Here is a 17782-nt window from a genome sequence, read left to right as displayed (position 1 = left end):
TAAACTACAGTCCAAAAAGCTTCTCCGTTCTTCAAACTTTAAGAAATTAGACCTCTTCCAGTCCTTTCTGAAATATAGTATAGTGTTCTTAATAAGTTTTACAACTGGTAGACAGTGACCTATGACAAAATACTGTATTGAAAACCATAATATAATCATAAAGTTAAAATACCAGAATTCCCTGAGAACAGTTTTTATAAATTTAAAAACCAATGTAGTAACAGGATTATATCTTTACCTGGAAATAACTACATTTATGAATACTTACTTTTCTATTATAAGAGTGAGTAAAATAAATATTGCTCCTACTTAAAGGATAAATTGAATTTCATACTATATTTTGCAACATAAACTGCAAGACCTGGCGTCGCACCTCGGAGAATAAAAAATTTCAAATTTCAATTTCCAAATCAAATGAGCAACAAATGACAATAGAAAAATTCAATGCTTAAATGTTTCTATTTTTCAACTTGCAGAGTTTCAATATAAAATGTAAAACATATTTAAAACACAAGTTTCTATCACATTATGTGCTACCATTAGAGAGCGATAAAAATAAAATTTGATTGTATTTCCAGTATTGGGTGCTTTTACACCTGGACCACTTCTCTGATTATATAAGCTGCAAAACCTATTAGAATTTCTGTTATTGAGCCCTGCTGATCCCGTGAACAAATTGCACAATCATTCCTACTTTGCTAATGTAGTGAGGCAGAGGTTATGTCTGATCTTTCTATCCCCCATAAAACCTAGCACAGCAGCTTCCACCAAGTAGTCATTCACTAAATGAATGATGGTTAATTTGTCCTAAGAAAAACACAGACTGACCTAAAGAGGAGATTAACTCTTTAAAATTACCTATTTTAGTATCAACATAAATATCACAGAAACGTACAGCTGAGATCTCTTAGCTATATAAATATGAATTAAAACATATTAAAAAATTAGTATTTCCTATGTTTCTTTAGCAAGTCTTTGTATAAATATATTGCTCTCCTTCATCCAAGAAAATAAAATAAGCCTGTAAGTTTTATCCACAGGCACGATCTCAAAATACCAATAAGATTTTTAAAAAGAAAGGAAAGAAAACATGGTAAATACAGCAATAAAGGAAAACTTTCTCTGAGGGTATGCAAAAATGACTGAACAGATCTTCAAAATGAAAGCTCATTAATCTATATTTTTTGCAAGGCAAGAAACAAAGCCAGCTAAGTTAACTGTAGTTTTAAAAAACTACAGTGTTAAAAATCAGCTTTTATCCAATTGAAAAATTAAAATAAAAGTAAAAAGTAAAATCTGTATTTCAGGATTAAAAAACAAGAAGTTGACTAGAGGAAATACTGATCAAAACAGTCATACAAACAGTAATTTTTAAGTGAAAAAAAGTACCTTTGGGGGATTACAGATGCTTTGAGAACCCCCCCAAACAGTTCATTCTTAGAGTATGTCTCTGTATCAAAATAAAATATGTAAAAATGGGAACACTATCTACATTGTTAGCTCTAACTCCAAAGGGAAATCACAAGAAAAAGAATTGAGGAAATGACACAAATATGTATGAGATACAAATAGTCTTTTTGTGTTGCACACAATTCAGATACATTTATTTAATTACAATAATTGAAACAAAATCCTACCTGAAACAACTTTTCCTTTAGGCCCATACCATTGGAATGATGGGTCTATCAGTTCAGCATTTCGCAGTTGTTGCGTTACACATAACACGTGTGGACTCTTTTGATGGAGCATGACATACACTTTCACTGAAAATACAACATTTAAAATGTTCCAATAGTATTTTATCTTCTTTTCTTTCTCTATAATGTACACTTCTGTAGATTGGGTTATATGCAATAATAAGAGTACTTTGAATTATTGCTCCTATTACTTGATAAAAGCTAAATTTCATTGCATTCTATGTAATTAACATTAAAAATATATTATGTATGTGTGTATATATATGTGTATGCATGTATGTGTGTGTACATGTATCCCCAACCTGAGCATAATGTGTTAGTACTTTTCGTTCAGAGCTCATATGCACTAACCTGTTTTATTCTCAGAATATTATTTCAATAACAAAGTATTAAGATAATACTATATCTACACTTTATCTGTTTTGTAAAGACACCAAACATGATTAGAGCTTAAAAATTGTTTAGATTAGCAGAATAATGCATTATTCACAATGATGTAGCATAATGTACTAAATAAAAATGATAAGTGATTAAAAAGTCAGCAAATTTATGCTTTCATTGATTTTAAATATTAAAGCATTTTGTTCCATTTGCTATGAAATTTAAATCCCGATAAGTAAGCAAAAATAGTATCCTTTAGGAGATACAAAAGGAACCCGGTAAAGATTCCATTGTTTTGAGTTTACTCATAAGCAAACTTTTAGGAAAGGTTGCAACAACCCTTTAGACACTGCATGCCAACTCTTCACTGATACACTGTATACAAAGATTTTTGTGATCGAGTAAAATAAAGAGAATCAAAATTCTCTTTGACTTTTAAGAGACTTCCTCTAAAGTTTTACCATAAAGCATGATGTTTATTGAGTGTACTTTTAAGTACGTACCCTTCCACAGGTTAAGAAAGATCCCTTCTGTTCTTGGTTATTTGTTTTTATCATAAACATAAATCGGCACTGAACTTCAAGAAATGTTTTTTCTATATTGATTGAGGTGATTTTTTTTCTTTTTGAATACTTTAATGAAATGCTTGCATTAATAGATTGCCTAACTTCTTTAATAACTTCTTTAATAAATGCTTACCCCATAAATTTTCACTCCTCAGCATGATTTACTGGCCCTACTCTCCATGATCTGTCTTTTGCATATATCTCACTATACCTCTTTTCACACCCTCTGCCCTAACCATGCCGTTAGCAGCACACAGCATCATTCTTTTGTGATTTTATTGATATAAATTCCTCCCCATCTTTGGAAACTCAACATAAGTATATCCTTTGTGCTTTGGCTTGACAGTACCTCATACCACGACTGTACCCTTCCTCTCGCCCTCACTAATCCCTGTACCTATTTCACAGCAAATATAAATGAATCCAGAAGAGTTTCCCAATGCAAGAACAACATACAAAAACAAATAATATTCCTCTACATCAACAATAAAGTATTAAACCATGTTATAGGAAAGAAGATAATATTTAGAGTACAATAAACAAAAGTCACTCTATAATCAAGTAAGACCTCTGTGGGAAACATCTTCAGACTCTAGCAAAAGACATAAAATTAGACCACAATGCCATAATCATGATTGCATACATATAACTTTAAAGATGTCAATTTATTCCCAAATTTATTTATCAACACATTAGCAAAATCCCAGAAGAAATTATTTAAGAAGCTCTTCAATACTGATTCTAAAATCCATTTGGAAGATTAAAGCTTCATAAATATCTGAAACAATTCTATAACAGCAAAGCAAAGAGGAGGGACTAGCAATAAGAATTACTGAGCTATATTAACATTTACACTAAATAAAAAAAGAGACGCCTGGTGTAGGAACAAATAATGGGTCTAGGGAAAAAATCAAATTGGCATAAATAAGTGATATATATGTGGTAGACGAGGTACCTAAAATCACTGGAGAAAATATAGATTATCAATAAATTATAGTTAAAAGTTATCTCAAAATATATGCAAAGGTAAACTTAGATTTATACCTCTTACCGTATATAAAAATAAATTCCAGGTACACTGAATACCTGAAGGCAAGTCATTATTTAAAGAAAATAATACCTTTATGTCTGAACCAGTTATAGAAAATTATCTTAATGCAAAAAGCACAAATATAAAAATACTGAACTCAACTTCTTAAATGGTAACACTTTCTGTTCGATCCTGTATAACATAGGCAAAGTTAACAAATTTGACTGTAGGGAGAGGATATTTGTTACAAAGTTAATAATGCATTTATAACTGGAATATAAACAATATGAAAAAGAACTCCTTTGAAAACAACAAAGAAAAGAATGGGCAGAGGCAACTTAATCTTCGGCTTAGCAAAAATGGAAAAAGTTGGGTAAAATTTTGTGCTGATAAGGATGTGGGAAAATGGGATCCCCTCAAGCACCACTGAAGGAAGTATGAACTGGTGCAGACTTTTTGAAGAGCAAAGTTAGTGAGAATGAGAATGCTCAGGTCCTATGATGCTAAAACCTCTTCTCCTGGATAATACAGTCCCAGAAAACTTCTGAACATGTACCAAAAAAATACAAAATGGCATTTATTATATACACCAAAAAAATAGAATAAACTAAAAGTGCAACAAAATGTAAATAAAGGCTCAGTGAATTAATTAATACATGAATTAATGAAAATGGAAAACTAACTGAACTGAAAAGAATATGTAAAAGGTGAACGAGTTAAAAAGAGGGTCACAATTCTGAAAAGTGGCCAACACAGACAGATGCCAAGACCTTACATGACAGAAGAAATGGTGGGCGCAAAAAATCATGCAGTCAGTATATTATGGGCCAAAACCAATGAAATATCATATAATAATCTACTCAGTGATATAAGAACTACCTAGTGAATTGGAGTGGTAATCTATTTTAAGAATAAATTAAATATTATACAATAAAAGAAAATGAAAGGGAAATTAGTTACCCAGATAGCGTTTTATAATCAGCTTTAAAAGTTGTCATTGGGGAGATCAATAAAAATTGCAGAATAAGGAACTCCAAAAACTACCTCCTTCATAAAAGTAATGAGGAAAAATGTAGAAATTATAAGAATAAACATTTTCAGAACTCAAACTCAAAATTAATCAAATACAGCAATCCAGAAAACATTTATTCAAGAAAAACAACTGGATCTGATTTATGGGTTGATTGTGTCCTCCCTCTCTTATTAATATGTTGAAGTCCTAATCTCCAGTACTTCGGGATATAAACTTATTTAGAAATAGTCTTTACTGAGGAAGTCAGGTTAAAATGAAGTCATCAGGCTGAGTCCAAATCCAATATGACTGATCTCCTTATAAAAAGGGGAAATTTGGAAACACAGACAAATACAGAGGGAAGAGGATACAGAGTGACAGGGAAAAGATGGCAATCTAAAAGCCAAAGAAAAATATCTGGAACAGATTCTTTCTTCAAAGTCTTCAGAAGAAACCAACTGTGCCAATACTTTGATTTTTGATTTCTAGCCTCTATAACTGTAAGACAATAATTTCTGTTGTTTAAGCCACCCTGTCTGTGGTTCTTTCGTTCCAGCATCCCTAAGGAACTAATTACAATCAGTAGGAACAGTGAGCTTGTAGTATTTTAACGTGCCTGATTCCCATGCCTCCTTCTCCAGCTCTGCAATAAGGAGCCATGACAACCAACAGTTTACAATCACAGTGAGAACCAGCGGCCTGGCAGCCAATGGAGGGGGCAGGCATGGTTAGAATGCCTTCAAAGCCTCCTTCCCAGAGTACTATCAGTATGTGACCTGTGAGTCAACACCCTGGAAGATCTCATATTAAAGGCTGTCCGTACTTGATCTGATTTGGACTTTGCCCACTGCAAAAAGCCTTTTCCCCAAAAGAATTCGTTAAAAACAATTAGAGGCCCTCATTTAACTTTGTGACTGCCTGATATACTGAGCAACAATTGGGGAAAACAATAGGTTAACCAAAAACCTTAAGAGGAAAAGCTGGGGAATGTAATGTCCACAGGAACTCTGACTTGTTCTGAACATTCCTGAAAAAGTAGCAGGACACATGCATGCAAAGGACTGTGTACATGCCCAGGACAATCTGTATGCTCAATAAAGATGAAGAGGCCTTAAGTTCTCTCTTTTGACTGAAATTGAGATTCTGCACAGCATAAAGTGAATGATAAGGTAGAGTTGCCAACTATCTGAAAGGTATGTCACAACGTGCACAAAGACACCCTCAGCAAAGACTAGGAGACTAACTAGTTCAAGATGTTTAATGAAAACTCTGTCCAATCATTAGCCTAACTAAGCTAATTAAGCAGAGATTTCAGTGGTTATGTGATAAAGAATACATAACTTACACAATTAGTTCAGAAACTCACTGAACAAATACACGATATCAGCAAACAGCAACAACATCACACTCTGGGAAGTAGAAAGAATCTTATTTCCAGTGTTGCTATGTTATATTATTGTGAATGTCAAGTTTTCAACTAAAACTATGAGACATGCAGAAAATCAAGAAAATATGGCCATATGCATAAAAAGGTAGCCCACTGAAACAGACTCCAAGGAAGGCCAAATATTGGAGAAAGATCATTATGTTGGACTTACTGGATAAAGATTTTAAGTTAGATATTTTATATATGATCAAAGAAAACCATATCTAAATGTAATAAAGAATGTATGATATTCCAAATAGAAAATATCAATAAAGATACAAAAATTATTTTTAATAAACTGCAGATTAAAAAGTACAACAACTGAAATGAGAAATTAACTAGAAGGAATCAAGAGCAAACTGAGAAGGCAGAAGAATCAGCAAACTTGAAGACAGGTCAACATGGGATTACCCAGTCTGAGAAAAATAAAAAAAGAATAAAGATCAGTAAGTCAGAGACCTGTGAAAAACCATTAAGCATATCAATGTATGCATAATCAGAGTCCTGAAAGACGGGAGACAGAGAAAAAGAATTTTTTTAATAATGGCAAAAAATCCCAAATTTGACTGAAAACATGAATCCACGTATCCAAGAATTCAATTAACTCCAATTATGATAAACTTAAAGGAAATCCATAGCCAGACATATCATAATCAAACTGACAAAATCCATAAACAAGGAGACAATCTTGACAGTAGCAAGAGAGAAGTAACTTATCCCACACAAGTAACCTTTGATTAATAGTTTCCCATAAAAAGTCATAATGAAATAGAAAGTCTGAATAGGCCTAAAATGAATGATTAAACTGGTAATCAAAAAACCGCCCACAAAGAAAAGTCCAGCACCAAATGAATTCACTGGTGAATTTTACCAAACAATTAACAGAATTAACAACAATCCTTCACAAACTCTTCCAAAAGATAGAAGAGGAGGTCATTACGTACCAACTTGTTCTATGAAGCCAGTATTACCTTAAAACCAAAATTAAAGGCATCACAAGAAATTTACAGACCAATTTTCCTTATGAACATAGCCATAAAAATCCTAAAAACATTCGCAACCACATCTAGCAACATAAGAAAGGATTATACATCATAATCAACTGGAATTTATCCCAGGAATGCAAAGCAAGCTCAAAATACAAAAATCAATGTGATGCATCATATTAACAGGATAAAGAACAAAAAACACATTATCGTCGCTATACATGGAGAAAAAGCATTTAGCAAAATTCAACCCCTTTCACAATAAAAGAACTCAACAAACTATGAATTGAGGGGAACTCCCTAAACCTGATAAAGGGCATCTACAAAAAACTCACAGCTAACATCATACTTAATGGTGAAAACTGATATCAGTTTTACACAACATCAGTATGAAAATATCAATTGTGTTTCTATATGCTAGCAATGAACAATCCAAAAACTAAATAAAACTATTCATTTACAATAGCATTGAAAGTAATAAAATATTTAGGAGTAAATTTAGCAGAAGAAATGTAACACTTGTACACTGAAACCTATAAAATATAATTGAGGGAAATTAAAGATCTAAATAAATTGAAATAATGGAAAGACACCCCAAGGTCATAGATTGGAAGACTTAATATTGTTAAGGTGACAATACTCCTAAAATTGATCTACAGATTCAATGAAATCCCTCTTAAAATCTCAATAGGCTTTTTTGTGGAAATTGACAAGTTGATTCTAGAATTAATATGGAATTGCAAGGGACCCAGGGAAGACAAAGCAATCTTGAAAAGAACAAATTTGAAGGACTCACACTTAATGATTTCAAAACTTATTATAAGCAACAATAATCAAGATAGCAAAGTATCAGCATAAGAATAGACATATAAATCAATGGTATAGAATTTAAAGTCCAAAAATAAACCCATACATCTGGGGCCAACTGCTTTTCAATACAAGTGCCAAGCCAATTGAAAAGAAAAAGAATAATCTCTTCAACAAATGGTGATAAAACAACTGGATAGCCACGTGTTAAAGAATGAGCATGACCTCTACCTTGCACTATACACAAAAATTAATTCAAAATAGATCAGAGGCCTAAATGTCAGAGTGAAAACTACAACATTCTTATAAAGAAACATAGGAATAACACTTTGTGACCAGTGATTAGGCAATAATTTCTTAGATATGATACCTGAAGCACCAGCACCAAATAAAAAATAGAAATTAGACTTCTTTATCAAAGTTTAAAACATATGCTTCAAAGAACACTTTAAGAAAGTGAAAACACAATCCACTGAATGGGAAAAATATTTGCAAATCATATATCCAATATATATAATATATAAAGAACTCTATAATTCAACAACAAAAAGAAAACCACCAAATTTAAAAATGGGCAAAGGACTTGAATAGGCATTTCTGCAAATGACGTATCCATATAGCCACAAAACACATGAAGAGTTACAACATCATTAGTCATTAGGGAAATGCAAATCAAAACCACAATGATACCAGTTTACACATACTAGAATAGCTATAAAAAAAGAAGATGGACAATAACAATGTTTAGGATATTGGAAAATCTGAACCCTCACACATTGCTGGTGTGAAAGTAAAATAGCTTAGGCTCTTTAAAAAATAGTTTGGCAGCTCCTCAAAATATTACACATAGAGTTACCATATGTCCCATACGTACTGCTAGGTAGAGAAGTGAGTATTATTCCACCCTAAAAAGGAATGAAGTATTGATGCACTCTATAACATGGCTGAACCTCAAAAACATTATACTAAGTGAAAGACAGACACAAAAGGGCACATAGTGTATGACTCCATTTATATGAAATTTCCAGAACAGGCAAACCTATAGAGACAGAAAGTAGATAAGTAGTTTCCAGGGCTGAAGAATGATTGCATAATGGATTAGGTCTTTCTTTTTGGGGTGATGAAAATGTTGTAAAATTACATAGGGGCAATGGTTGCCCAATCTTGTCAATATACTAAAAACAATTGAATTGTGCACTTTAAAGGAAGAATTTTATGGCGTGTGAATTTGCCACAACTTAAAAAACACCAAAACAAGTTGTGGTTGCTATACTTCATGTGACTACTGCAAATCTTTGAATCCAAAATATGTATGATTTGTATTACTATATTTGCACTACATACATTTAATATTATAGCTAATTATTATATAATAAAAATCCTCTTTAGATAACTTTTAGAAATAATTATTCTTTGTACACTTATGCAGTTATAGCATACAGTATTAGAACTGGATGAGTCTAACCATATGCAAACAACTTTAATCCATTTCTGTAGAAAGAAAAGGGCCTTAGGAGACTAGGATAAATGAAGAGCATTAGCCTTTTGGACAAGACTGATAATATTTAAACAAATGCTAATAACTTTTAAAAATTAGTGAAAATATATTTATGAATACCTGGAAAACTTGTTGATCCCACTATTTTCACTGAATCTTTGGTCAAGCGAAAAGCTCTTGGTAATCGAACCAAGTGTCCAACTATCAAAAAAAAGATCAACAATTTGTCTCATTAGATATTCTAAAATATTCAAGTATAGTATTACAGTATCTTTGGTATTGGTTGAAGGGGAGGGTCATAATTCAATCTCCTCTGACAGTTGATATCACTGTTCCAACTCTATTCCGCCTCAGATGATCTGATAAATTTAATCTTCCTACCGCTTCTCCATATTATATCTCACCTCTGATTTTTTCTAAATCCATTTAGAATACTCTCTTCATTATTAGAAGTTCAAATCTCCCACCATTCAAGACCCAAATCACAAGTCCCTTCTCCTTCAAACCTCGTTTGTCCTTAGCACTTCTTATCTGCCACAGTACATCACCAGCACCTTTTTAATAACACTCATTCTACACTGTACTATAGTTCTTTGTTTCTAATTTCCTTAAGTTTTGGAGGAACAGGTGGTATTTGGTTACATAAATTCTTTAGTAAGGATTTTTGAGATTTTGGTACACCCATCACATAATAAACACTAAATCCAATTTGTAGCCTTTTATCCCTCACCCCTTTCCCACCGTTTCTCCCACCACTGAGTCCCCAAAGACCATTGTAACATTCTCATGCCTTTGCATCCTCATAGCTTAGCTCCCACTTATAAATGAGAACATATAATGTTTGGTTTTCCATTCCTGAGCTACTTCGCTTAGAATAATAATCTCCAATCCCATCCAGGTTGCTGCAAGTGCTATTAATCCATTCCTTTTTATAGTTGAGTAGTATTCCATATATATATATATATATGTATATATATATGTGTGTGTATACATATTATATACACACACATATATATATATATATACACACATATACCATACACCACAGTTTCTTTATCCACTCGTTGATTGATGGGCATTTGGACTGGTTCCATGTTTTTGCAACTGTGAATTGTGCTGCTATAAACATGTGTGTGCAAGTATCTTTGTCGTATAATGACTTCTTTTCCTCCGGACAGACACCCAGTAGTTGGACTGCTGGATCCAGTGGTAGTTCTACTTTCAGTTCTTTAGGGAATCTCCACAATTTTCCATAGTGGTTGTACTAGTTTACATTCCCACCAGCAGTGTAGAAGTGTTCCCTTTTCACCACATCCACACCAACATCTATTTTTTTTTATTTTTTGATTATGGCCATTCTTGCAAGAGTAAGGTGGTATCACATTGTGGTTTTGATTTGCATTTCTCTGATAAGTAGTGATGTTGAGCATTTTTTCACATGTTTGTTGGCCATTTGTATATCTTCTTTTGAGAACTGCCTATTCATGTCCTTAGCCCACTTTTTGATGGGATTGTTGGTTTTTTTTCATGCTAATTTGAGTTCCTTGTAGATTCTAGATATAGATTCCAGATATTAGTCCTTTGTCAGATGTATATATTGTGAAGGTTTTCTCCCATTCTGTGGGTTGTCTGTTTACTCTGCTGACTGTTCCTTTTGCTGTGCAAAAGCTCTTCAGTTTAATTAAGTCCAACATAGTTGTCCTTGTTTTTGTTGCATTTGCTTTTGGGTTCTTGGACATGAAATCTTTGCCTAAATGGTGCTGCGATAATTGGAAAGCCACATGCAGAAGAATGAAACTGGATCCTCATCTCTCACCTTATACAAAAATCAACTCAAGATGAATTAAGGACTTAAATCTAGGACCTGAAACTATAAAAATTCCAGAAGATAACATCAGAAAAACCCTTGTAGACACTGGCTTATACTATAGTTCTTGATGCACACATACCATTTTCCTTATTAGATTATAAGCTCCATTGATAGTGGGATCAATGTTTATGTTTAACTTATCAAGAATCAATATCAAACACTATACCTTGCACATTGTAAATATTAAATAATAATTGGGAAACATATTCTGATAGGCTACATTGTTAAATGAGCAAATGTGATGGGCATAATAGTGTGAGGGGCAGTATAAAAATGCAATAAAGCATTATACCCAAATAGCCTTTAGCAGACAGGAATAGTAAAGTGCAAAGAAAAGATGTGGTATCAAAGCCAGAGGACTTGAGTTTAAATCCTAATTCTGCCACTTACTGGTTTTAGGAAAATCACTTTAAACTCCAGAAGCTTCAGTTTTCTTATATGTAAAATGGGACTAATAATAATTCCATCCTTACAGTTAGTGTAGAAAATGAGAATACTGTATAAATTGTAAAATGCTATATAAGAGGCCTTCACTATTCATCACTTACAAGATACTAACTGCTTATTCTATTTCTTATATCTCATAGGTCTAATATTATTATGTCATCAAAAGATCACCAGGTAAATATTTAAAATAAAAACCCTTTCACACCTAATACACGACCATGAAACAGATCCAAGAAGCATCTTTCTCCTACATGGCAATTGATGGCTATTGGCTATTCATATACTTACAGAAGAATAATCTTTGGATTCCTGATGCCTGGACTTTGATTTTTAAATCTCTATTCACCCCATTTACTTCCTTTCTCCTCCCCTATCCCCTGCCTACCTCCACATTCCTTTTACATTTATATTCTTGGAGGACTTCTTTTTTTCATTATTCCTTATTTGAACAATTTTTTTCACTTGAAGCAAATCTCTGTGATTTTATCAATTTTGGGAGATATTTTGTTTTACGAGTCTAGAATTTCAACACAAAATAATGCAACCAAACCTTTCTAGTTAAATAACGGTTTAATTAAACTTTCACTTCCTTTCTAAGTGTTTGTTCATCAGTATCTTAAATGTATTTTTAAAAGAGTATAGACAAGTACTTCAATTCTTTAGAGGTCAAAACTTCAAAATCGCATTATTTCCTATATTTTACAGCTAAAACCAATAGATGGCGCTCCACCATCACGGATAATTTCAAAGCAGCAGGTTGCCTATTTGAAATACACTGAGCTCATCATTACAGAGTTCACATACTGAAATGCAAACCTGGCAGATGACCCATGGACTGAATTGGGGAGTTTATTAACAAAGCAATTTAATTGTAAAACTTCAACTGTGGGTGAGGTAGTGATCTATCTATACCTTGATTTCCTGTCATTCACTCCTCTATGCAAATACAGAGTGCCTTTGTACGACTTCTATAAAAAATAAGCCTTTCTTGTCACGTATTAGTGAGCAAGGTGTCTCTATATAAAACGGATTCACGTGACACAAGAAAAGGCAATTCGAAGAGTGGGGGAAGCTGCGGTTGTCCCTGAGGAGCCGGCAGGGCGGCGCGGACCCTCACCTGATGTGGGCACCCGCACCAGGAAGGCGGAGATAAAGAGGAGGATGGCGGCCCGAGAGAGCAGGGAGCCGGCGACCCGGGTCGGCCGCCTGCCCCGCCGCGCTGGGCCAAGGGCGGAAGCCTCCATCCACACGCCACCGTCGCCGGCCCACCGTCCGCGCGGAAGGTCGTTAGGCAACGCGCACCCATCTGCAGCCGGAAGTTGGCGGGCGGAGGACCGGAACAACGGACCTGATGGACGTGCTCCCACTTCCGCCGGGGTGGTAGACTAGGGGTTAACCTGTGTCTCCACATAGCTGGTGGGGCCTACACTCTCCAGCTGTGCTGTGCGGCTCCCAGGCCTTCAGGACAACACCGCCAAGCAGGGCATCCTCAAGAACATAAGTGATTTGTCCAAGATCCTAGAGCTGAGAGAGAATCGTTGGGCCCCAAAGCCCGTGCTTTTACCTTTGCATAGCGTTTGTGATTGGAAGGCCCTTTTTATAAGCCAGGTGGTAGATGTGGGACCCAGTTTCGAACAACAGATAGTGAGAATGCATGAGTTAAGACGTGTAAAGCGCTCAGTGGATTGCTTTGATCTAGTAGTGTCAGCAGCCAGTATTTTATGGATGTGTGGAACTTAATTGGGAGATAAATGCAATACACACTTAGTGGGAATTAAAGATAAGTAAGGCCTTTAGCCTCAGAAAGAAGCTTGTTGGAAGGACAGAGGAAACAACCATAGATGAAGTTTACTTTCTAAAATAGACTGGAAGATCATCTTATAGTGTCACCTAAATTCAGCAAAACATACAAAACCATCTATCCTGTGTGGGAGACCAGAATATACCTTCTCAAATATGAAGGATTGCTGCCCTGAAGACAACCAGCAGATGCAGGAGAGCTGTCCACCTTCCCTCTTTTTACCCAGAAGCAAGACATAGATTTAGAAAGAGAAAAGGTATCCTGCCCCACTCCTTTACCAGGGTGAACAAAGGTTAACCACTGAAGACAGCTTCAGACCCTCATTAGCCTTGAAATGGTATCAGAGAAATTAATATTAGCTTTTTTTAAAACCATCTTTTGTCTGCTATTTGTTTGCTTAGCCCAAGTTACTGCCTGTAGAAACTCAGAGTACCTTTCCTTTGTCACATCTCTAAAAATTTCCTAGTATTTGTTGAAGATGCTATACAAGCTGGAATTCAAAGACGCTTCTTTGAGAACTACTCATTCTCTGGATGTTCCTCATATATAAATAAAATATATCAACAAACTTCTGTTTTTCTCTTGCTAATCTGTCACTTGTAAAGGATCCATTCTAAGTACAAAGTTATGGGGGTTATTATTTTCCCATACACAGCCTAAGAGGCCATTTATAGCCAAAATTTGTTTTAGAGAAATTGAAAGAGACTCATGCCTCTACTTTTCCGCTGCTGGAAGGATTTACTTAATGGGAGCAGAGCTGTGATAGAAATAAATCTTAAGCAGTTGGTGCAAATACATTGAAGAATGAAGTTTGAGCAACTAAATATAGAATGCCTAATTACAAGTGAGTTATCACTTTTGATATGAAGAAATGAGTGATCATGGGTGGACTAAAAACTGTCACTTGACATGCTATGATCTGGATGAGGGATTTAAAACTGACAGCCTAACCACCTAATTTAATCTCACTTGTTTAATAGTATATCTTAAAATTGTAAAGACTTTCAGTGGGGCATAGGCATTCTGATTATACCAAACATATCACCCTTGACAGTTGGCCTGATTAACGATTATGTGCCTGACTCTTCAAAGCTAAAATCTTGCCTGTTTTAACATTTTTGCTGCAGTAAGGATGATGTGAACTTTTACCTCAAATTCTAATATCTGCATTTCTTCTTATAGTAGTTCATGCAAGATGAAATTATCCAGGTAAAAGAGCTTTTAAGTGAACCAATATATTAGTGATTTAAATGATATTTTGTGTGCAGACAGTTAACTGATACCCGTTGTGGTTTCCTAAAATGAATTTAAAACTCTTACTGTTCTTACTCTGGACACCATAGCAAATTTAAGGGAAGTAAAGATAATTTTTCCTAAAACAAATTTAAAACTCTTACTGTTCTTACTCTGGACACCATGGCAAATTTAAGGGAAGTAAAGATAATTTAGGGCATGTAAAGATGTACCTGTACTTTCATTATAATTTTCTGTTTTTCCTAAAAATTAGATATACCAGGGCTGGGCGTGGTGGCTCACGCCTGTAATCCCAGCAATTTGGGAGGCTGAGGCAGGCGGATCACAAGGTCAGGAGATGGAGACCATCCTGGCTAACATGGTGAAACCCCGTCTCTACTAAAAATACAAAAAATTAGCAGGGCGTGGTGGTGGGCACCTGTAGTCCCAGCTACTTGGGAGGCTGAGGCAGGAGAATGGCATGAACATGGGAGGCGGAGCTTGCAGTGCGCCAAGATCACACCACTGCACTCCAGCCTGGGCGACAGAGCGAGACTCCATCTCAAAAAAAAAAAAAAATTAGATATACCAATTTAACTTTAGTAATGTTCATATTTTGTAGTGCATTTAGATTTACATTTAATTAGATAGCAAGTGTTATATCTATAAATACTTAATTGTAGTCACATATATACTTTTGGGAAATGTATTCTCACTTGACTGCTTTATTTACACTCCTTAAATATATTTTATACCCATAAAATACCAACTTATGGAAAAATTTTAAAATAAGTAAATGAACACAGCTTTCCTGAGCATTGGGGAGAAAAGTATCATGGAAATATTAGTACCAAGGCTATTTTTGTTTTTCTTAAGAATTATGATGTACATAATAAATGGTTCAGTGTGTTAAGAGTTCTAGCCGTTGCCAAGCAACAAGGGCTCTGCTTTTTTCTCCTTCTGTCCTGTTCTTTCATCGCCCTATTCTTCCTTTGGTGGAGGAAAATATTTACCTTAAAAAGAAAAACAAAATTATCTGCCAACATTTAGAAAGCTGTGTCAATTTTATACTAGTTTAACACAGATCTTTAGTTATTGGAAATAGAGTTTATATAGTTAAAGGAATTATCAGAAATACTTTATAGTTATCAAAAATTCTAAAGAAAAAGGCCATGGATGTAGAGATTCAGGACACGCCTGGAAAGATAAATATCTCTAAAAGATCCATCCTTTCAGGAACTGTTGAGAATATAGATTACCCACACTATTATGATCTCTTAAGAAAAATGAACATGCCTTTTGTGAAAGGTTTTGAGAACAGACATAACTATGGCAGATTTGAAAAGAAATGCAACCCTACTTTTCTTAAATTTCACCCTTATCCCCCTTCAGTTTTGCCAGACTATCATTTACATTATCCTTATCCCCCACCATATGGGCCACATTATCCATTATTTCCACTTCGGGATGATGTGCCCTTACGTGATTCCTGTTCAGGGTTTATGAGTCCTGGTGGTGATGCTGATTTAAATCCTGGCATTGGCAGAACCATACCAACCCTAGTGGATTTTAGTGATGTGAAACCTCAACATCGAGTTCCCAGACCAGACACAGAATTTCAAACAACAATAAAAAGGCAAAAAAATCTATCAGAAGAACTGCAACAAAACAGGAGATGGAATTCCAGGGAAGTACCAGACATTTCTATCAGAGCAAGACTTGGAGGTAAGTGAAGCGACATGAACTTTCTATTTTTTAAATACTCGAGGGAAGAGAGTATGGACATAAGATTCAATATTTAGGCAGTTAAATTAACAAAATTACAATGATCTGAAAAAGGTTTTATTTTTAAATTACAGATTATAAGAAACAAAGGAATGATAAACCTTATAAACTTATTTGTAAAAGAAAATTTATTCTTTAAGAAAAGAACATTCATTAGTGATTAACAAAGTATATAACATTATTTATTCTAGATATATGGATAAGCTTGTTTTACCACGGGGATCTTACGTATCACTTTGATAATTGTATAGAAATCCCCCTTATCTGTCTCTCTCCTTTGAAATAATTAATTCACTGATGATTACGAAAGAGTTAGTTTTAAGGATTGAAATAAAATGGGAAAAATTTAAGTACTTGAACATAAATGTTTAGGCTCCAATAAGAACAGAAGCTGAAATGAAGCAAACTCTGCATAAATAGCTCCACAGCCATGGAGGCAGGTTTGATGACCCCTTACTGACATCTGCACCATGTGGTTTCTCTGTAAGAACTCCTGTAAATGAAGTTCCTCTAAATGATGAGAAACACCTCCAAAGGAAAGCCACAGGTACTATTTTCTGTATAAAAGCTGTCTGGCAGGCAGGAATGTAAAAAGATCAACATTTTTAGCTTGGGAAAAGGAAAGGGCCAAATGCTATAAGAAGAAGACTTTTAAACATTATTCTAAGAAATGATAGGTTGAAGAAATGGTTTAGCAAAGCTAACATAGGGCTAAAATGGTGTTAACAGACTTTGTACCACCAAGTCAGAACCAAGTATAGAGCTCATATGTCCCATGTATTTCACTGCCTGAATCAGTGAAACAGAGGAATTTAGAGAACAGACTTTAGACTCAGACTGTCTGGCCTTGAACTCTGGCAAAAACTCAGTTGCTGTACGACCCAGGGCTAGTTACTATTCTCTTTATGCCTGTGTATCCTTACTTGTAAAACTCACCTAAGAGTAAAACTTCATAAGATAACAAGTAAGGCTCATTTTATGTAAAAAAAAAAAAAAAAAAAAACTCACCTAAGAGTGAAACTTCATAAGATAATAAGTAAAGGGCTATTTTATGTAAAAATACCTAAAATAAAGAATTAATGTCAGATTGTAAGAAGTCCAAAATTTTCAGTTTCTTCATACATAAATTAGGAATAATTTTACTTCCTTTAAACATTTGTAAGAATCAAATGAATTAACACTTGTAAAGTGCTTAGCAGAATCCCTGAAACCTGATAAAACATTTCATTAATAGTAGCTCTTA

The 17782-nt window shown here is 34.5% G+C and overlaps 2 protein-coding genes across 5 annotated transcripts in view; one reads left to right on the top strand and one right to left on the bottom strand.

Moving 5' to 3' along the window:
- Nucleotides 1-13042, bottom strand: part of ZPBP (zona pellucida binding protein) — a 153221-nt gene extending 140179 nt beyond the window's left edge. For 2 of the 4 annotated variants that reach the window (XM_055293175.2, XM_063609570.1), the window contains exons 1-3: nucleotides 12838-13038; nucleotides 9524-9604; nucleotides 1638-1763 (exon numbers count right to left, since the gene is read on the bottom strand). In XM_055293175.2, the coding sequence (XP_055149150.1) occupies nucleotides 1638-1763; nucleotides 9524-9604; nucleotides 12838-12964 (334 nt within the window). In that variant the 5' untranslated portion in view covers nucleotides 12965-13038. Of the gene's footprint in view, nucleotides 1-1637; nucleotides 1764-9523; nucleotides 9605-12837 lie in introns of all 4 variants that reach the window. The other 2 variants (XM_055293176.2, XM_063609571.1) reach the window with 2 other exon arrangements.
- Nucleotides 13043-15729: 2687 nt separating this feature from the next.
- The window catches only part of SPMIP7 (sperm microtubule inner protein 7), a 60597-nt gene continuing 58544 nt past the window's right edge, over nucleotides 15730-17782 (top strand). Inside the window, exon 1 of the mRNA XM_055294444.2 lies at nucleotides 15730-16479. Coding sequence (XP_055150419.1) covers nucleotides 15927-16479 — 553 coding nt within the window. The 5' untranslated portion in view covers nucleotides 15730-15926. The remainder of the gene's footprint in view (nucleotides 16480-17782) is intronic.

Source organism: Symphalangus syndactylus, chromosome 9, assembly GCF_028878055.3.
Source record: "Symphalangus syndactylus isolate Jambi chromosome 9, NHGRI_mSymSyn1-v2.1_pri, whole genome shotgun sequence".
NCBI lineage: Eukaryota > Metazoa > Chordata > Mammalia > Primates > Hylobatidae > Symphalangus > Symphalangus syndactylus.
Note: the sequence above shows the minus strand (reverse complement) of the source record. Positions and strands in the feature narration are given on the sequence as shown.